The 22,957-nt window shown below is 35.1% G+C and overlaps 1 protein-coding gene across 1 annotated transcript; it reads left to right on the top strand.

Moving 5' to 3' along the window:
• The first annotated feature begins 9,909 nt into the window (after positions 1-9,909).
• Positions 9,910-13,022, top strand: LOC143611768 (uncharacterized). Its single transcript, XM_077085918.1, has 2 exons — positions 9,910-10,389; positions 10,809-13,022. Exons 1-2 carry the CDS (start codon positions 10,127-10,129, stop codon positions 12,856-12,858), a joined length of 2,313 nt encoding a protein of 770 aa, XP_076942033.1. The 5' UTR covers positions 9,910-10,126; the 3' UTR covers positions 12,859-13,022.
• The last annotated feature ends 9,935 nt before the right edge of the window (positions 13,023-22,957 follow it).

Here is a 22,957-nt window from a genome sequence, read left to right as displayed (position 1 = left end):
GAGGTCTCACAAGTGGAAGAACATAAGAGAATAAGAGAACTTTGGTGTGCACTCATTGAAAAAAGAATGGGCACTCAGTCAACAAATGCTATAAGCTGATTGGTCCCAAAGATTTCAAGTTCACCAAAGGAAAGAAGTTTGCTAACCTTGCTGAAGATCAATGAAAAAAGCGATCAAAATCAATCTAAACAACAATGGATAACTCAACAACAATATAATGATTTGATGGTTTTCTTGCAAAAAACTAAAGTTTAACCTGATACTTCAATCACACATGCTACCAATAGTGCCACAACCATCAATCAAGAATCTTTCCGAGATATAATGTCTTGCAATTCTTCAAAACATTATTCCAAATAGATCATTGACACTAGTGTTAATGATCATATGTGTCATGATCAAAATTTGTTTTAAGCGTTTCTTTTCTTAAAAATCCTATTTTTATCACTCTTCCTAATAACATATCCATCACAGTCCATCAATATGGGACTGTTCCTTTGACAGATAATATTTCTTTGTCAATTATTCTTTTCATGCCAGATTTTAGAAATAATCTTTATTGATGATCTTTTGTCTACTCCTCCTACTAATCCTATTATTAGAAATGCCTAGCCTTGATCCGGGCAGCAGTCCTATTAATCGACAGGTAATCTAGGGAGTAAAATGACAGAACTTCCACACTTTTGCACGTACTTCGAGAAAAATAAAAACGCCGGAACATCGGGATCGCGACACGCTTTACGAGGATATGTGTGTGTTTGGAGTGTGGATGGGTGAATGGAGTTTCCCCCCGTGGCCACCTATTTATATGCAAGAATTGTGTTCCTTCACGTATCGCGAAGCATTTCCAATCTATCAGTTCGCGTAGCTCGAAAGACAAGATAACCGTCTATGAATATTTATTCATTCGCGTAACGCAAAGGAATCTTGATTAGCCGTTCGCGTAGCGCGAAAGACAAAGTAGGTATGGTGTGTCAACACCTAGACCTACCACGTGTGACATGGGTCACCACGTGTCAGTACATCGCACGATTACTTCGTGACTACTTCGCGTAGTGCGGAGATGAAATGAATGGTTTCTTCGCGTAGCGCGAGACCACCTATTCTTGGTTTCCTTGTGTTGTCTTTCGCGAATCGCGAAGAATTTGACTCAGATCCTTCGCGTAGCGCGAAGGGTTCAAATTTGAAAAAACTCTATATTTAATCCCTTACTTTTATAATTCACATTTTTGGCCCCAAAATTTAGAGATGTTACAGTAGTTGTCGCTGCAAAACGACATTGGACTCTCTTTCAGCTAGATGTTAATAATGCATTTCTTCATAGAGATCTAGATGAAGATATTTATATGCTTCCATTACCGGGTATGTAGCTTCTTTATAATCAATTGCTTAAACTTCATAAATCTTTATACGGTTTGAAACAAGCTTCTAGACAATAGTATGGGAAATTGTCTTCCGCCTTAAAGTCAAGAGGATATGTGAGTTCTCAGAATGATCATTCTTTGTTTTCAAAAACTATGAGATCCTCAGTGGTATATTTTTTTGTATACGTTGATGACATATTAGTCACCGGGAACAATTTGAAAGAGATCAATCATCTCAAGACTTTCCTGGACTCATCTTTCGAAATCAATGATCTGGGAAGTCTCAATTATTTTTTGGGAATGGAAATTCTCTACACTGGCAAATGTGTTATCATGTGCCAACGAAAGTTTGCTAATGATATGCTCTCTGAATTTAATGCTTCCAATCTTCCTGTTACAAATTCACCATTGCCTCATCATTCACAACTTAAAGCTCATGAGGAACTAGTTCTTGATGACTCCTTACAGTACAAGAAGCTTGTTGGTAAACTTGATTACCTTACTCACACAAGACCTGATCTTGCTTTTGCTATTCAGTTTCTAAGTCAGTTCATGCAAGATCCAAGGATTTCTCATTGGAATGCGGCGATTCACACCCTCTCATATGTCAATGGAAATTTATTTCAAGGATTATTCTTCAATAATAATTCTTCCTTTGATCGACAAGCTTTATGTGATTCCGATCGGGCTGCATGTCCTGCTACTCATCGTCCGGTCAGTTTTATTCTCTTGGGGGCTCTCCGATTTCTGTTTATTTGAGCTCGGATGAATCTGAGTATCGATCTCTTCGACAGGTGACTGGTGAACCTGCTCGACTGACAAGACTTCTTTTAGAGTTTAATGTTCCTAACATAACTCATATCGCGCTTAAATTTGATAGTCAGGCTGCAATCTATATTGCAAAGAATCTTGTTTTTCATGAGCAAACTGAACATATTAAGATAGATTGTCATTTTGTTCGCAAGAAGTTACAAGACGGTCTGGTGACTTTGATGTACGCGAACACGAAGGATCAGCTTGTTGATATTTTTACTAAAAGTTTATGCAGATCTCATTTTCACTCGTTGTTGTGCAAGTTGGGGTTTTCTCAACCTCCAACTTAATGGTGAATGTGAAGACGTATACACCTTATATACGTCGTGTAACTTACACGCCTCATATATGTTGTCTGTATATAATTTTCTTGTTCTTTTGTATTTTGTAATTCTTTATTCTGAGATAATAAAATTTTCCTTTCTTCTTTTATTTCTTCTTTTCTTTCATGTCATCGTTCTTCAACGACTACAAAAAATCACTCAAATTTTAATATTGTTCTACTTACAAAACCTTTTCTTCTATGTTTTTTATTAACTAAGAGACCTAAATAGATCGAATATGAAACTTCAATAATATCAAGTGTATTTTTTCACATTTTCCATGAAATAAAAGGTAATTACGAAGAAAAATAATCACAAAAAATAATCCAAATTTTTTATTTTAGGTTTTAACCTAATTAAGCATGAAAAAATTCACAAGAGAAGTAGAGAACAATAATAAACCTGTATTTATAATTACAAAAAAGTATGAATTATTTATTAAAATAATATTAACACGTGATTTATTATAATAGTTTTATCTCACTAAAAAAGTTATGAGTTGGTTTGTTGTGATGGGAGCGGGATCAACGGATGGTATAAATATGATTTGTATTTTTCTTGATTGCACTTTAAATTTAAATAAAATTCAAAGCTAAACTTTTGATTGGGGTTGAGAGTATTAGAGATATCAAGCATTCCCGCTCAAACATTCAAACATAATCTATATTTATAGATTATTCCATTTGATATGTTTATATTTATAGATAATTTCTTTTGATATGTTTTCCTTATTTAATGTATAGTCTAGCTTGTATATATGCATGATATCGTGAATAAAGAAAAATACAATTCATTTAGGGTCCTACTAAACCCTAAATTTCTTCTTGCTTTACCGCCGTTCACTAAACCGACTTCCGCTACTAGCGATGTCTACCGACAACAACCATTCAAACACCATCTCCTCCTCTGTTTCTACTATTCCTCTTACCACACCCTCCCTCACACTTGTAAACTTTCCTTCCACCCTAAAACTAACCACCACCAACTACCTTGGGTGGAAAACTCAGATTGAGGCCCTTCTTCATGGCCTGGATCTTTACAAATTTATTGATGGATCTCATCCGGCTCCCACCAATACAATTACTGCAGTTGGAGACAAAACTCCACACGCCGACTATTCGGCATGGTTTCGTCAAGATCGCTTACTTTTCGGGGCACTCGTTGGTACTCTATCCGCACCTATTGTTTCCCTTGTCACCAATGCTTCTTCATCCCTTGAAGCTTGGCAAATCCTCTCCAAAACTTATGCTTCCTCATCCCGCGGCCATAAGAAACAACTCCAGCACCGATTGAAGCAGTGTTCCAAACGCCCGGATCAACCCATTACCGAGTATATGCAAACAATTAAAACCATCGTTGATGAACTTGCTATTCTTGGTAAACATATGGATACCGAGGACGTCACGGACGTTATTGTTGACGGGCTAGATCAAACCGCCTACAAGTCAGTCATCGATTCTATTCATGCGCGTGACACACCCATCTCCTTTCATGAGCTTCATGAAAAATTGATCATTCAAGAACTATCCCTAACCGACACTACCACCCCAACAACCAATTTACATCAGCCCGTTACCGCGTTTGCAGCCCATACTCGAAATCATTCTACTAACCGAAACCCTTCAAAACAATGGTCCCCCCGGAATAACAATACTGCCGGACTTCTACCAACTCCTACTCTCACTACTTCGCCTCGTCCATTTTTAGGAAAATGCCAATGTTGTGGCACTAAAGGCCACATCATCACTTCATGTAATGTCTTAAAGAAATTATGTCCACAAGTTGTGCTACCGGTTTCTTAAAGAAATAATCCGCATGGGCAACCACAAGCATATATGATGGGAGTAAACAACAGCAGCTCAAATGCTCCTTGGTTATTTGATAGTGGGGCTTCCCACCACATTACAAATGATTTAAATGCAATGTCCCTACACTCTCCATATGACGGTACCGAGGAACTTGTTATTGGTGATGGTTCGTCTCTTACTATTACTCACATTGGTTCCATTACATTACATTTTCCTATGGTTTCATTAAAATTAAACAATGTTTCTTTGTGTTCCCGCTCTTTCTCGGAACATAATTTCTATATCCCAATTATGTCTTGACAATAATGTACTAATGCAATTTTTTTTTGTGCATTTTGTCATCAAGGATTACCAAACCAATTTACCCCTGCTCCACGGAACAAGTAGTCATGGCATCTATGAACTCCGTCCCATCAAGCCTCCTCAAGTTTTTTCCATGCAGTCAAATAAGGCTCTTCTTTGGCATCATCGCCTTGGCCACCCTTGGTTAAAAGTTTTGCATCATTTGTCTACTTTTATTTCTTCAATTAAGAATCCCCATGATTCATGTAATTCTTGTTGTATAAATAAAAGTCATAAACTTCCTTTTCACTTGTCTACACTTTCATCTACTTCTCCATTACAACTTGTATTTTCTGATGTATGGTCTTCTCCTGTTCATTCATTTGATGGATTTAAATATTACATAATATTTGTTGACCATTTCACAAAATACATATGGATTTACCCACTTAAAAATAAATCCGACTCTCTCAACACATTCATCCGGTTTCAAAACCTAGTTGAAAATTATTTTCAAACCAAAATCAAACAATTGTTTTCGGACAATGGTGGTGAATACATAAAATTGGCCTCTCACCTATCTTCTTGTGGCATCACTCACCTTACCTCTCCACCTCACACACCCGAACACAATGGCTATGCCGAACGCCGTCACCGGCACATTGTTGAAACAGGTCTTGCTCTTCTCTCTCATGCCAAGTTGCCACTCAAGTTTTGGCCATTTGCTTTTACCACCGCCACATATTAATTAATCGACTTCCCACCCCCACACTTCAAAATGAATCCCCATTCTATCGTTTGTTTCACAAACTATGAAACTATGAAAAACTTCGTAGCTTTGGGTGTCTATCTTATCCATGGCTTCGTCCCTACACGAACCATAAATTACAACCTCGTTCCAAAGCATGTATTTTTATAGGTTACTCATCTACTCAAAGTGCATATCACCTTCTTGACCCCCTCACCAACATAGTTTACACTTCAAGATACGTACACTTTGTTGAACATATCTTTCCTTTTGAAGATTTAACTAAAACCTCCGCTTCACCTTCACCAAATCCAGATTCTTGGTTACCCCTCACTATACACTTTATTAATTCACAACCATCCTCTATGACATCACAAAATACCAATTCTACCACCCCCCTACCCTTCTGTCATCGAACCAAACATTCAACCCAATCATCACACAAACTCCAACACACCAATTACTCCTACCCCTTCATCAATCGAACCCAACATTCAGCCCAACCCGCAAATTGAAGTAGAAAATCAAAATATTCCAGGTTCTCAACCTATCAGCCCCATTACCGAACCCCTTCCACAAATTAATCATCCGTCGACCCGTACTTAACGCAAACCAAATCCAAAGTATCATAATTCTGATTTTGTTCTTTATCATTCTATCACTCAACCATTTCCCGAACCTTCCACCATCACACAAGCGTTAAAACAACCATCATGGCGCACGGCCATGCAACATGAGTTCGACACCCTTATGAGTAACAATACATGGACTCTTGTGCCCCCTGAATCTGCTCCCAACATTGTTGGGTGTAAATGGGTTTATCGCACTAAGTTTAAACCCGACGGTTCCGTCGATCGCCTTAAGGCTCGTCTTGTTGCCAAAGGTTTCCACCAACGACTTGGTTTGGATTATGTTGAAACATTTAGCCCGGTGGTGAAACCGGCCACTCTTCGACTCATTCTTGCTTTATCTGCTTCGCATGATTGGTGCCTTCGCCAACTTGATATCAATAACGCATTCCTTCAAGGAACCCTCACTGAAACCGTATTCATGTCTCAACCACCCGGCTTTGCCGACTCCTCTTTTCCTAACCATGTTTGCAAACTAAATAAAGCAATCTATGCCCTTCGTCAAGCTTCGCGTGCTTGGTATGAGGAACTTAAATCATACCTTCTTTCACTCCATTTCAAACCAACAGTTTCTGATCCATCTCTATTTGTTAATCGCTCTACCCGTTCACCTATATATGTTCTTGTCTACGTTGACGATATTATCATCACGGGTCAAAATTCATCTCTTGTTAATTCTTTTATCCAAACCCTTTCTTCTCATTTCTCTCTCAAGGATCTTGGTAATCTATCCTACTTTCTTGGAGTTGAAGTTTTACCTCACTCCCATGGTCTTTTTCTTTCTCAAGCTAAATATATTCTAGATCTCCTAACTTGAACCAATATGGCTGACTGTAAACCAGCCACCACACCGATGGCTTGCTCGGTTCCGCTCGCCAATGGAGATAGTGCACTTATAGCAACACCTACAGAATATCGAACCGTTGTTGGAGCATTACAATACCTTTCTCTCACCCGACCGGACGTTGCATTTGCAGTCAATAAATTGTCACAGTTTATGCACTCCCCGACCGTTAATCATTGGGCTGCCCTTAAACGCTTACTAAGGTATTTACATGGAACCATTCATCAGGGGTTACTTATCAAGCGTCACTCACCATTACACCTACATGCTTTTAGCGACGCCGACTGGGCGGGTGACAAACAAACCTACCGAAGCACTTCCGGTTATATCGTATACCTAGGTTCAAACCCGGTCTCATGGAGTTCAAAAAGACAACCTACTTTGGCTCGATCATCCACTGAAGCTGAATTTCGTGTGGTTGCATCTACTACAGCAGAGCTACAATGGATCATATCTCTAATGACGGAACTCGGTTATCAATCAGTTGTCACACCCACTATCTACAGTGATAACCTAAGTGCTACACATTATTCCGCCAATCTGATTTTTCACTCTCGGATGAAACATCTAGCTTTAGACTTTCACTTCGTACGTGAAAAGGTTCAACAAGGATCTCTACGAGTTACTCATATTGCGGGTGATGATCAACTTGCGGATGCCCTTACGAAGCCTCTACTCAGACATCGCCATCATCTTCTCTTGTCCAAGATTGGTCTCACTTCAAGATCATCCATCTTGCGGGGGCATATTAGAGATATCAAGCATTCCCGCTCAAACATTCAAACATAATCTATATTTATAGATTATTCCATTTGATATGTTTATATTTATAGATAATTTCTTTTGATATGTTTTCCTTATTTAATGTATAGTCTTGCTTGTATATATGCATGTTATCGTGAATAAAGACAAATACAATTCATACAATTCATTATAGAGAGTTCTATAAAAATAGCTTTGGAACTTCGTTTATAAACTTTCAATTTTAGAATTTTAGTAATTTCACCCTTCTCATATTTTTTTAGCCGGACATACCTTTTATTAGAGCATCCACAACACGCACCATATCCCAAGGTCTGGGAGGATGTGGCGCACGGCAGAGGGAAGGCGGGTGGGCGGACGAGCACGTTGTGGAGCCAAAGTTTGGTGGAAACCGTTGAGCGGATGACCTGGTGGGGGCACCCCTCTCACAAACATATACACACATATTATATACAAATTTAATATTTTTTTAATGGGTTTGTGAATGATTGGTGTTATGGAAGTTTTGAGAAAAAATTAGAATATAATGTGACGATTATACGAAGTTTATAGTCGTGACACTTTTATAATGTATTATAATGAGAGTTTTTTTCTTTTAACAAATTGTGATGGATTACCAACGTACTATAGATTATATTAACACAAAAGAAAATAAAAGAAAAAAAGAACAAAATTTTAGAAAGCACTATAGCTTTTCATAAACTAGATTGTCAAAATACCTTTTAAATAATTGTGTTTTCCATTCGAACTTTTTCTTTATACATAGAAAAAGACAAATTTAATATAATAGATTTTTTTATCATCTAAATTTATATTCTTTGAAAGTCGATTCTTTGTTTGTATGTTATAAAATTTAAACATAGTCTAAAAAATAATTGATATAATTTACTTTCTAATAAAATTTTACAATTATATAAAACATTTCGAGTAATACAATACATACCAAACTTTATATCATACAATATATATTATATTATTATAATTCCTTAGACTAAATTATGTAACGTATTAGATATAATACCATTAAACAGGATAAATAAAAATAAGAGATGACTTCATCATTCATCAATGTATTTACTGTTTAGTATTTACACTTGCAACAGCAATGGTTGAAATAATGTAACGTTTTAAAACGAGGAGAAAAATATATTTATTATTTATACGTGACCTGACACGTTGAATCACCAATGTTGACCATACTCTGTTCAGATGATTTAATTCTATGGCTAATTTACACTTTGCCCCCACAACTTCAAAATCTCTGACCCCACACCCTAAAAACTAAGAGAAAACTCAAACTTTTTTAACTTTTATGCATTTATACGATGGCTTTTTATTATTTTAATTATTAGATGATAATGAAATACAGAGAAAAATCTCATTGAAATGTTTTTAATATTGACAAATTTTATGCTTTTAAATAAATATTCTCGAAGAAAATACTAGCCGTGCCAATCGTGTTAACATGACTAATAGAATTACTTAACGTTAATACGGGTCGTGTTTTCATTAGTGTCAAAAGTATCAATTTAATCCCATGTAACTTTATACGATCATTCTAGCAAATTTTACTAAAATGTTTCAAAACGAATTTACGAATAGTGATCAAGTTGTAAACATGTGTTAAAAAATTGAGTTGAACAGGTTAATTATCTCACCATATTTGATAATCGATAAAACAAGTCAAATGAATATGACTCGTATTTTAAACATGTAAACCAGAATTGTTTATTAAACAAAGTTAAATATAACAACTAAACACCTAATATTTTCGTATTATAATTTAACTCCCCTGGAAAATAATAGACGGAAAATTAAAAGAACCCAACTACCGTCCTTTACAAAGAATATACTAGTCACAAAAACAAACTTTATATGCATCTTTTCTATTATTTTTTTTATATTTAATCTATATAACGATAAAAATTCATATATTACGTCAGATAATTCTGCTTTTTAAAGCAACAAAATTATTAAGTGGCAACCGAAAAGATGGTTTTCACATAGAAACGTTTAAGCCAAACTCTAAAGCTAATGTATAGTCTAACAACAATGAAGTAACGTTTTCCAATATAAAAAGTACGATTACGCAACCCATACAAAAATCGACGTTAAGAAAAATATGAACAACAAAACATGTCCAAAATACTTCACAATTATGCAATTATTATTATTCTTAAAAGATAACCTTAAATTTGATTGGTTGATTTAGCATGACGCGCTTTATAAGCACGTGTGAAACTCCCACTTCTTCTCCTACATATCTCCCTCCATACACACACATACCTGCCCCTGCTATAAACTATAAAACTATACTCTATTTCTCTTTTCTCATAATAATAATAATAATAATATTAATATTAATTTCATTCAAGCATTTCATCAAACACCTTCTCTACACAACCCAAATTCATAATATTCCGGCCACCCTTCGCCACCGTCTTCCACCATGATATTATCACACCCTCTACAAGCACCTTGAAGTCTTATTTTATATATAAAAAACAGATGTTGTTCGTTTAAGCATTTCATCAAACACCTTGTGTACAATTAATGGCGGAAGCGGAAGACACCCAGAATAATATTGTCAATAATAATATTATTAATAATGATATTAATAATTATGATAATAATAATCAGTTGGTGGTGGTGGCTAATGAAGACATAGCTGTACGGACGGTAAATAAGAGATACGAGGGTCTCAGAACCGTCCGTACAAAGGCTATTAAAGGAAAAGGTGCTTGGTATTGGATGCATCTCGAACCCATTTTGGTCCGGAACCCGGATACTGATGACCCGAAAGCGGTCAAGCTTCGGTGAGTTAAATTCTTAAGTGTGTGTAAATAATGACGTAATTATTTATTTATTTATTTATTTGTTTTTTTATTCAAGAGTAGTGTTTACGCTGGCTGAAATAGAAGGTACACGGATAACAAGTTGCGTCACTAGACGTTTTTGAATTTTGATAACGTGTTAATAAGTGTAATTACGGTTTTTACAAGACTAGGGGTTATATATTTAACTCATATTAAATACAAGAGTCGTGTTTACTGGTAAACGGACAGCAAGTTTGCGCCATGGAACCTTTTTAATATTGTATTGTTAATTGTAATTACCAGGGTTATAATTTATAAACTTATAATGTTATAACTTATATACTTATGTACTTGACTCGTGTTTATATAAAGTTACATGTAACATTTACTAATTACATTGTTTCTAATATGTCTAATAGGTGCAATCTTTGCGAAGCCGTGTTTTCGGCTTCGAACCCGTCAAGAACGGCTTCCGAGCATCTCAAACGAGGGACTTGCCCGAATTTTAACTCGGTATTAAGACCCTCGTCGTCGTCTTCACTTCCACCGTTGTCGTCCCCTAGTTCGTCTCACGGTAATCGTAAGCGGTTTTCGTCAATCGGGACTTCAAGTTTGAATAATAATTATTATCATCAACACCACCAGCAGCAGCAACACCACCAACATTTGTTGTTATCTGGTGGGAAAGATGATTTGGGGCCATTGGCAATGCTGGAAGATAGTGTTAAGAAGCTTAAAAGCCCGAAACCATTACCACCCGGGCCGCAGTTAACAAAAGCCCAAGTTGATTCAGCTCTTGGTTTATTATCTGACTGGGTTTATGAATCTTACGGTTCAGTCTCATTCACGAGTTTGGATCATCCCAAGTTCAAAGCTTTTATGAACCAAGTCGGGCTGCCTGAGCCTTCGGGTTCACGACAAGATTTTTTGTCTTCACGACTCGACTCAATGTACGAAGAAGCAAAGTTGGAATCGGAAGCGAAGTTAAGAGACGCGGAGTTTTACCAACTCGTGTCTGACGGGTGGAAACCAAAGACTTTTGGGCACGGGGACGAGGGGTTGGTGAAATTTTTGGTTAATCTTCCTAACGGGACGACGTTATTCAGAAAGGCGTTTATTCCTAGTGGTGGGACCACAATGGCGGTCCCACCCGCGTATGCGGAGGAGATCATGTGGGAAACTGTTACTGGTACAGGTGCAGGTACATGCAATGCTGCTAAAATGTGTGTTGGTATAGTTGCAGATAAATATAAAGCAAAGAGTTTAAGTAACTTGGAAGTTAGATATCATTGGATGGTTAATTTATCTTGTCAGTTACAAGGTGTTGGAAGCTTAATCAAGGATTTTAGTAAAGAGCTTCCACTTTTCAAGATTGTTATTGATAATTGTTTAAAAATTAGTAGTCTTTTTAATAATAATTCTCAAGCTTGGAGTATTTTGAACAAGTTTTGGTCACAAGAGTCAAGATCCTCCTCGGGTTGTTTCGGCGCAGCCCCTCTTTTATATTCGGAAAATATACAAAATACGCAAAATTTTCAGTCGATTATTGCGATGTTGGATAATTTCTTGAATTGTGTTCGGGTTCTACATTTAGTTGTAACGGACGATTCGTATAAACTAGTGGTTATGGAAGATTCTCGAGGCCCAGAGGTTGCAGAACTGATTCAAAATATGGGATTTTGGAATGATGTTGAGGCTATTAATAGTTTGATTAAAGTGATTCGAACCATGGTTGAGGAAATCGAGTCAGAGAGACCGTTAGTTAGTCAATGTCTTCCGTTGTGGGAAGATTTGAGAGATAAAATGAAGGATTGGTGTGTTAGATTTAGCGTTCCCGAGGGGGTTGTTGAGAAAATAATCGAGAGGCGTTTCAAGAAGAACTATCATCCTGCATGGTCAACCGCTTTCATACTTGATCCGGTGTATTTAATGAGGGATGCAAGCGGTAAATACCTCCCGCCTTTTAAGTGTTTAACTTGTGAGCAAGAGAAAGATGTGGATAACTTGATAACACGTTTAGTTTCACGAGAAGAAGCTCACGCTGCGTTAATGGAGCTCATGAAATGGCGGTCAGAGGGGCTTGACCCGTTATATGCACAAGCGGTTCAAGTCAAACAACGTGACCCGTTTACCGGAAAGATGAAAATAGCGAACCCGCAAAGTAGTAGGCTTGTTTGGGAGACTATTTTGAAAGAGTTCACTATATTGGGTAAGATTGCAGTTAGGCTTTTGTTTCTTCATGCAACTTCTTGTGGGTTCAAGAGTAATTGGTCTTTTATGAAATGGGTATGGGGTCAACTGCAGGGTCAATCGAGGGTCGGTCTCGAAAGGGTTCATAAAATGATATTTGTTGCGGCTCACTCGAAGCTTAAAAGACGAGAATTTGGTAACGAGGAGGAGAAAGAGGTCGCGTTATTTAGTAACGATGACGATGACATGCTTAATGAGGTTTTTGTGGATGCACACTAATTGTAATGTTTTGAGTTTGTAGCATTAATTGTATTCTTTTGGTACCCTTTTAGGTAATTTAGCCCAATGTTGTGCAGGAGTGTTGCATATGATAACAAAGATCCATGAATATTATTATACCATTTATAACTATATATTGAATTAAGGTTTAAAGTTTAAATCTTTTTAAGGTTATAGTACTATAATTTGTTCTTGATTGTTGCTTTCAAGATTTCTTTGTTTTTGTACACAAATTGATGCATTTATAAAGATTACTAAATCTTTGAGGAATCCAATTTGCAATGTTTGATATTTTGTTTGTCTGTATCAAAAACACAGTTAAATTGCTCTTATTGCATAATTGCATACATATATTTGTTAGTATAATAGCTCTTGTTTCCATTCTTTTCAAAGCAAAAGATTCATTAATATATTTTCATGTGGGATCCAATAAATTAATCATGCTTTTTCAAGTATACACTTTCTTGTGACAGATTATCATACTAGATTTGTTATATGCAAAATTTGTTTGAAAAATAAGTTGAAAATAGAATTTTACTAATTTTAAACTAATCAATATTTTTTTATGAGATATATATAACTAATAACGTGTAGTTTTGCGTTCTTCATGATAAGAACTTCGTAACAAGCTAAGATGTGTACAAAATGAAGCTAGGTGAATATGATATCAAGAAGAGTGTGCGATATAAAATTTAAAAATAGTGTTTATACCATTTAAAAAGTTTGGTTTAAATGGCTTGGCCAAGGTGCATTTTTGTGACTTGCAAACATGAATGTCATACCAAGACTCCCGGGTTTGCGCAACCAAGGTTTTCGTAATGTTCTAATTTGATTATTTTTTCCGAAAAACAAAGATGGGACATCTTTATATATTAAACATAGAGAGGTCTTTCGTTCATTAGCAAACACCCACACCTCATTCTTTTCCATTAAAGACAATTGTTCTCGATGTTGTACCTTGTAAGACACGCAAATGATCAATAAAAAAATGTTTTATGGAACCCGTGTTAATCACATAGCTTCAAGACCTCTGCTTGCTTTTGTTGGATAGATGTGATTTTTTTGTATAACTAGGGGTTTAGGAAGTTGTTAAGTGCTCATAGGTGGGTCAAAAATGGACACAAATTGGTAGTTTGACACTTGAACAAGCGGACTCCAACTGATTTTCATAACAAGAAAATGAGGTGGCACATTAGAACACACATTTGTACTTGAGATTCATAGTACACTCATTGAATAAGCAAGGTCGTCTAGTCCGCTCACGTGTTAAGCGGACTAATATAGTCTGGTTCTTGAACCAACAAACTCTAAGAAAAGAACAAAATATATAAGAATCTTTGCATTGGGAAAATATTTATGCATATTATCCTTTTTCTAGAGTTTACTAGTTCAGTAAGCAAACTATACAAGTTCGCTTGACATGTGAGAGGACTATGGACAATCTTGTTTTCAATGAGCGTACTAGGAATCTAAGTACATGTATTTGTTCCAATGTGTCACCTCATTTTTTTTGTTATGAAAATCAATTTGAGTCCGTTTGTTCAAATATCAAACTACCTATATTTGTTCACTTTTCAAACATCCATCTAAAGCATCTAACAATTTTCTAAATCACCTACTTATACAAAAAAAATCTATAGATGTAGATACCAGTGTGAATTATGTTATGTTTATGTAACATGAATATTATATAATATTTACTATAACTTAGTTTTGTACAAAGGTTAATATATATATGTTTCCCACAAAATAAAAAAATTCTCTTTACTTATTTTATAAAAAGAATAATGATTTTCCCTATAAATCTGACCATCCAACTTTATATACATTAATAATAATATTATTATACTACATTACTCGCCTTTAATTTTAATAAATACAAAATGTTGCTTGAGAAAGAAGTTGCCAAAGGACAAGAAATGACCATATAGCTTTAAACTTTTTTCAAGTTTCTTGCAAATCACATTGATCCATCTTGTTGATAGCTCAAGCCACCAATAAAATCTGCAAAAAGCTGAATTTGAAACTTTAATGTCAACTAATCCCCATCAAATCTTCACTAATTATCACTTTATGACTCTTAATTATAAGTTAAGAATGTTTAATGATGATGGGCTCTTTCTTCTTTTCAAAATTATTTATCTTGTCATTCTCATAGGGGCCCCTAGTACGCGTTTATTGTCGCTTCTAATGCCGAAAAAAGATAATTTTTCGACAAATCATCACACTAATCTTATGATGATTACTACAAATGATGTTCTTGAGGAAACCTTAAGCAAGGGGGGCAGTTGGAAATAAGAAAAGTGTTTGCCAAATTCCATCAGAAAGGAACAAGGTACCAAACATCAACTTTTTGGCTCAATTCACTTTGACTTTGCTAAGGCAAATTCTCATTTTTCATCTTGTACATGGGCCCCATCTTTATTCATACCTACACAAAATTAATATTGGACCTAATTTTGTATGCAAACTTTTCTATTTATGTAAAAAAAAAGTAAAAAAGGGCTAAAAGGTGAAAAAAGAAAAAGAAAAAAAAAGTCTGAATTGTAGTTTATGGGTAAATTTATCTATTATCAAAAGTTAAAAACAAAGAAAAAAAGTAACACTACACATGCACTCATGCAGCATACCAAAATACTGTTCCCATATACCTATACTACCTTGAAAGTTGGCAAGCTATAAAAGATTAAAAGTAGTTGCTTCTTCTCTTTACCATCATTAATAATTGTTTTCACTATCTTGCTAAAATGCAAATATGTCTATATACACACAATATAAGGGATTTGTTATTCATACACCCTTTATAGAGTTTATATAAGGTTTAAATGTGTATTAAAATGGTGTATGAATAATCAAAATGGGTGTATGAATAACCATTGCCCAATATAGATATACTACATAAATATATGTACATATCATGATTTTTTTCCCACTATCTTGGTAAAATGCAAATATGTATATAAATATATGTATTTGCTTCTTCTATACTTAAAATTAATGATGCATTGAGCTAGCATAATCACTTACATGTAGTGGTGGATATCAGATTTAGTCATTTATGTGGTAATATAATTTATCATGGTTAAAGCAATGCGTTGTTGATAGAGACATTTGTCTTTTAGATGGGAGGTCTTATGTTCAAACATATGTAAAGACGTAGTTTAATATTATATTGGAGTAAAAATAGAGTATACGTAACATTTGTCGTTAAAAAAAAAGGTTGTAATATAATTTATCACGGTTAGAGCAAGGTGTTTGCACGATTTTTCCTACATCTGCTTAAAATTAGTTATGTATTTGATGCATGATAATATTGTTTTGCAATGAGTCTCATGTTATTCTTATGGTAAGTATAATAAGAAGTGAAAAAACAAGTTCCCCTTCTCATGTAGAGTAATATCTTTGCAATAATGTGGTTATTAGGGGAGATATATAAATACAATGATGGACATAGAAGATAGGACATTTGGCCATATTCTTTTCAATATTTGGCCAACTTCAACTCCTTAATTTGTCGTTAGAAGTTGACCTAATTCAAGCGCTAATTTATTAGACTTGCTCATAGCTCATGCAACTAGGATTTATTATTATTATTATTATTATTATTATTATTATTATTATTATTATCACCCTTCATTTTTCCTCTTTTACAATCATAATTTACTTAAGTTTCCATTCCAAAAAAAAACATCATATTAAGCATTTTTTTATTTTACAATCTATCGACGAATATTTTGTAAGGCCCTCGCACGAGTAGCTAGAATGGGACATTCTTGTGTTCTTTTATGACAAGCCTTCTCGTGTTACAATCGTGTTACAATCATTAACCGAACACAAAAAATAAGAATTCGACAGAATATCAGCACATAAAAGCGACAAAAACGAAAATGGAAAATCACATTCTAGAATTTTTGTTAGTTAAGATAAGAGATGAGAAAAGTATGCATCATGTCACATGGAATTAGAGGTGCACAAATCGGTTTTTTTAAAAAAACCGGTTCGGTTAATAACCGGACCGGTTAATAACCGGTTTTTGTGTATGAAAACCATAACCGGTCAAACCGGTTAGGACCGGTTTAGGAACCGGTTAGAACTGGTTAATAAACCGGTTTTTTAATAACCGGTCTAACCGGTTAACCGGTTTTTTTTTTTTTTTTTTTTTAAATAACCATTATTTTTTCACAGTATAAACAAACCGGTAACTACAAGGCAAACCGGTAACTACAAGCATTAAATCGTTATCGCATATTCGTAACTCAAAAATACATAACTTTCATTTATAGCTTTTACATTAAAAATACAAACATTAAATCGTTATCGCATATTCGTAACTCAAAAATACAAACATTAAAGAATGCTTAGATACGATTACATTAACAACTTGCTGTTTCTTACTCATTATTTTCCTCGCTACCCGATCCCGAGCTATTCCTTAGGTAATCGTCGTACGCGGCTTCTTCATCGGTCATTGGTTGAGTGTGTCCTTGATTGACCTCGTCTTCATACAAGCCCGCCTCATAGTCCATTTCCCCCTCGAGTGAGCGTTGATGTTGTGCCCTATCTAAAGAGTCCAAGTAATCCTTGTAGCAAATAGACATCTCTACAGCTGGTGGAGTGAGTCGAGTCCTCCTAATCGATATAACCCTGCCAGAAACAGAAAAAGCAGACTCCGAAGCTACCGTGGAAGCTTGGACCGTTAGTAAATCTTTGGCCATGGCGGCGAGGATCGGAAACTCATCCTCCTTACCTCTCCACCAAGCCAGCAAATCAAGACTTCTAAATTCATCTGGAGTCATGTGTTTCACAAAGTTGGTACCACCATACCTTCCAAGTTCACTGCTTGGGGTGTTTACCTTTTGACGTTTACCGGCGTCTTCCCAAATCATGTAGTACATCCCCATTTCAAGGTCGGTTTGGGATTGGGATTGGGCAACAGCTCTTAACGAGTCATGAATTTGGGAAGACGACCCGTATTTTGTAAGGTAAACATCATACATGTTAGACAAGGTGGTGTTGAAAGCATTCTTTAAAGTTTGGTTATAATAGGGGTTTTGATCGTCGTTTAACTCTAGCTCATCACAAATTTTTTCTATTAAAGCTTCAACACCACCAACATTTATGCAAGGGTTTAACGCAGCAGCACATGTCAAAACAGCGGGTAGTTGTTGAAAAGATTTTCTAAATTTTTCTTTCATTTTTACACCCATATCAAAATAAGGTGCACCCCTACAATGAAGTTCACTCAACTTTGTGCACATGACAGCAATTTTTGGTAAAGCAATGGGGCTTGTTGGATAGTAAACCCCGGATAAACTAGTTGTGCAAGATTTAAAAATTTGAAGGACCTCCGTAACGATCTCAATCAATAACCAGTTTCTAGGATCGTACGGTGCACATTTACCCCTATTTGACATTATTTGATGAAACGCAATTAGTGATTCTTTTTGTTGGATGGCTTTCTCAAACATATCACAAGTCGAGTTCCATCTTGTTGGACAATCCCAATTGGGCCCCAACCATTGACAATTAGCTTCATCACAAAATTTTTTGTATCTTGAAAATGTTTTATTGTTGCTAAAAACATCTCGTAACATTCTTTTAAAATTGTTTCTTTGCGTTTCGATCACGTTTAACCCATCTTGCACGGCCAAGTTGATAATATGTGCAATGCATCGGCTATGAAAAAACGCTCCATCACAAATAGGTTTATACTTTAATTTTAAATGGCCAACCGCGGCCGTATTGTTGGACGCGTTATCAAACGAAATTGAAAAGATTTTATGTTCAATCTTGTATTGTCGAATGACTTTATCCAAGAGTTTAAAAATATTTCTACCCGTGTGCGGGTAATCAAACAATTGAAACGCAACGGTTCGTTTCATCATTTGCCACGACTCGGGGTCAACCCAATGAGCCGTCACACAAATGTATGAGTCGGGCGAACCATTAGGTACCGACCACACATCCGTTGTTAAGTTTACACCAGTTTGTAAGTTTGAAAAGTATGAAATTAGTTCGGATTTAGCGTTTTTCCAAGCTTTAAGACAATCTCTTCTAAGGGTCGAACGACTTACGTGTTGGTAGCGTGGTTGAACATACTTTTGCATCATCTCCGTGAATTGAGGGTTGTCGAAGTGGTTGAAAGGAAGTGTATTTTGAATCACAAAGTTTGAAAACTTTTGACGTACCGCTTCAAGGTCGTACGTAAACACCGTTCCTTGATTCGTCATCTCCGGCTGCGAACTACTTCCCGATTCGTCCTTCAAGGCCTTGCAAAAGGGCCTTTGTACATGCGCTTTTAAAGTGGAGTTTGCATCTTTGCCATAAAACTTCAAACAATGTTTGCATCGAGCTTTTTGGCTACCGTTAGACATTTCGCATAGGTCGAAATGTTGCCAAACATCTTGGTTTCGTTTCGTGGGGATGACCCGAACGACCGTTTCTCCCGTGTTCAAGGCACCCATGTTGACGGATGAAGTAGCACTTTGGGAGTCCATGATAATCGACTACGAAATTAGAGCGTATGGAGTGGTAATGTGGTATAATAGAGCGTGAGATAACAAAATAATCGCGTATGAAATAAACGTTTAGAGCGTTTGGAGCGTTTGGAGTTGTATAATCGAGTGTGTTCTAACCAATACCCAACCTAAACTATATATAGATGTTTGTGGGGGTAGAATGGTAAATAAAAAAAAAAACGGTCAAAAAATGAAAAAAACGGCTATATAGCCGTTTCTCAACGGCATAAACCGGTTTTTAACCGGTTAACCGGTTACTAAAAAACCGGTTAACCGGTTTTTCTAAAACGGTCATAAACCGGTTTTTTAAAAAAACCGGTTAACCGGTTTTTTAGTAACCGGTTAATTAAAAAAACCGGTTTTTTTTATAACCGGTTTCAAAACCGGTTTGGGCTCTAAAAAGTATAACCGATATACAAACCGGCGGTTTGTAAACCGGTCAAACCGGTTAAAACCGGTTTTTAAAATAACCGGTTTCCGGTTTAAACCGGCAAACCGGTTCGGGGACCGGTTTTTTTGAACACCTCTACATGGAATGCTTGAATAAAGGTATGATGTTTTGCACTGTGTGGGTAAAATCTTGTCCCAATTAGTGTTCTTTCTTTCAAAACATGTGCCTTTTATTTTTCTTCTCATGGTTCAACTGTCCCTTTTTAATAAAGTTTCTTCTATATTGACTTCTCTAGGGTTTAAAGCCTCTTTACACGAAATTAAATGCCACAGGGATCGAAGTGGTTAGTACGTCATGAAAAGTTTAATGTATACAATTAAATCTCATTTTAATGAATACTCACAAGTCACGACGCGTATACATATGTATGTTGGTTGGATGTGGATTTTTCTATTAAAATGGGCCCGAAAAATATTATGGATTTGTTAGATTGGGGTGATTATCTTCACATTTGGAACAACGACGCGGAGATTGATTAAAAAAAGACTAGCTTGTCTATTCGACTGTTTCATTTTTGTTTATTTGCTTTTCTTCCCATACCTGTTATTTCAAGTCGAAATGGGTAACTTGGTTAAAATAACCCGCTGATTAGTATGTAACTATGCTTTGCTTCCTGGTTAGGAATTTTCTAACTAAACAAGGTGTTTATACCTCATTTGCCATTCTAAAAAAAAGGAAAAGAATTTAAAACTATTAATTTCAAAAAGCTTCATAATGCATTGGTTTTTAAGTATGAAATTTATTCAAACTTATTAGATGTGAATAGTTTCATATTTACTATACTATGAAGTTATAAGTTAAAGTGAAAAATATACTGGCACAATATGTATCCATGTTATAAAGTTATAAGTTATGAACCAAATTGTTTCTTTTTCATGCATATTAAAATAAGTATGGATAGCTATATATATTAATCCCCAGTTCCCATATATATTATATAGTGTAAATAACTACACTGTAAACAAAATCAAATAATTTCTCATAACATATAAAAAAAACATTGCCCACAAAAAATAAAGAAAAAATATAGCAATAATAAGCCAATAAGCCAAAGCCATTACTAGCGGAAATTTGTTCATCACCCAACGCCCAATATGAATCATTGCTCCAATAAGAAATCATCACTAACCATGTTCTATTATTATTATTATTATTATTATTATTATTATTATTGTGATATTTTTAAAACAAAATACAATTATTACTTATGTAGGCTCACATTTTACTTTACAAATAAAAGCAAACCGGTCATTATTTAATTCACCAAATCATTAAAATTTTTTAAAAAAAGTTTGCTTAAAGGACAAAAACTCAAGGGTATACTCAAGGAAGTATTTAAATTATTCAACACTAGATGGGTGCCCGCGCGATGCGACGGAGAACAAAAATCATAGTAATTATGTAACAATTGTGGATCTTTAAGGTTCGTTTGAAACCTTGAACACGTTTGAACCAATCATCTTTTTCGGTCAGCTGGTTTTCGAATGTTCAAACCATAACAAACGGTTTGCTTTATGGTTTATACATAAAATTGGCCATATAAAACATGGCCGGACGGTAAACTTATTATTGAAACTCAATGCGTGAAACCAAAACCATTAGTAACGATTCAGTTTAAATTTTCTACGGTTCAATTTTGGTTCTCAATAATATAAAAATCGAACCAACGGTTTGGCTCACGGTATAACTTAGAAACCGTTAAAATCGAATTGTGAACACTCAAACGTAATATGTTAATTTTTTTTATTTGAAAAATTATAGCAATACCATACCCAAATTAAAGAAAATAAAATGCTCATTTTTTTGGTGTAATTTTCTATAAAAAATATTGACGTATGAAAAAGTTATAGCCGTTGAAAAATCTTTGGTGAGAAGTTATTTACAATTAAAATTAGAATGAATATATAGGTTAAGATAAAGGTCCAAAGTAGTAACTATTTCTTAAATCTACAAAAGTTGCTTAAAGTTGAGGGGGCAATATTATAACTATTTCAAGACATTTTCTAATGGACAAATTTGTCCCTCTCTTACATGCTATATAAGGTGTACCTTATGCATTAAAAGTTATAAATTACTTAAAATTGGGATGTCTTAATTTGTCCATATCTCATATATTATAGTATAGATATAGATATAGATATAGATATAGATATGTTTTGTGCAGTTGTGCTAAATAACAACTTTATGTATGATAATTGGTTTGGACCTATCAATAATACTTGTACATTACCAAAATATCATGTCTAGTTGTTTAACTTAAGAGATATTCGCATAAAGAGAAACTAAAACGACGCAAATGTACAAACAAGCCAATACGATAACTGTTTTCTAAACTGAACTTAATATATTGTTTACTGTGAAACATGAAAAAAGATAAATAAGTAGTTAGTTGACTTGCCCGACACATTTTTGACCCGTTATGTTTCTTGACCCGAACTAACTTCTAGTCTCATTGTTTATGTTTGTGGCGAATTGGAAATAATATAAGGTTGTTTTTTATGTTATTATTATTTGGAAAAGAGTTAAGTGTATATTATCGATGTTGTACACTAGAGAAATATGGTGTGACATTCAACTTGATCCATAATCATGAGCAACAATTATAAAGCGTATGCTGATTATTTAAACCCTTTGTTAGGCTTATCATTGTTTATGGGCTTTTGACGAATTTCTACACGTACTCTCAATATGATTTTGTTTTTTGACCGAAAATGTAAAGGATTAATGCTGGTAGCTATTGATTTTTTTTCCTTCTAAATTTATGTTTGCTACTTTACCAGTCTTCTAACCTTTTTAAGGGTTTGTAAAGGAATACCACTCTCATCATCATCATCATCATCATCATCATCATCATCATCATCGTATTTGATAAATCTCACAAAATAGTAATAAAGAGGATGCTTCCGGTGAGACCTCTGGCTCGATAGTAGTTTTGTATCAAGCCTTGGACATAAGTCACATAACACTCAACCATTGGGACATCGGCTGATTAGTGCATGTACATTTGTCTTTCGGCCATCAACGCCACCAGCCCACCACATAATGTATGATTAATCTTCCGACACTTTTAATGTTATCTTCATGAAATTAGTAAAATAACGTCAAAATTAGTGCAATTTCACTTTTGTCC

The sequence above is a fragment of the Bidens hawaiensis genome, unplaced genomic scaffold (assembly GCF_021521415.1).
Source record: "Bidens hawaiensis isolate Kalapana, Puna unplaced genomic scaffold, B.hawaiensis_p1.1 tig00032198_1, whole genome shotgun sequence".
NCBI lineage: Eukaryota > Viridiplantae > Streptophyta > Magnoliopsida > Asterales > Asteraceae > Bidens > Bidens hawaiensis.
This window is presented reverse-complemented; position numbering and strand designations above follow the sequence as displayed.

Bases quoted from the DNA above. Each gene is read 5' to 3' on its own strand.
- LOC143611768 (XM_077085918.1), top strand. From the start codon at position 10,127: ATGGCGGAAGCGGAAGACACCCAGAATAATATTGTCAATAATAATATT. The intron at 10,390-10,808 runs GTGAGTTAAATT...TATGTCTAATAG, and splicing joins CCGAAAGCGGTCAAGCTTCG to GTGCAATCTTTGCGAAGCCG.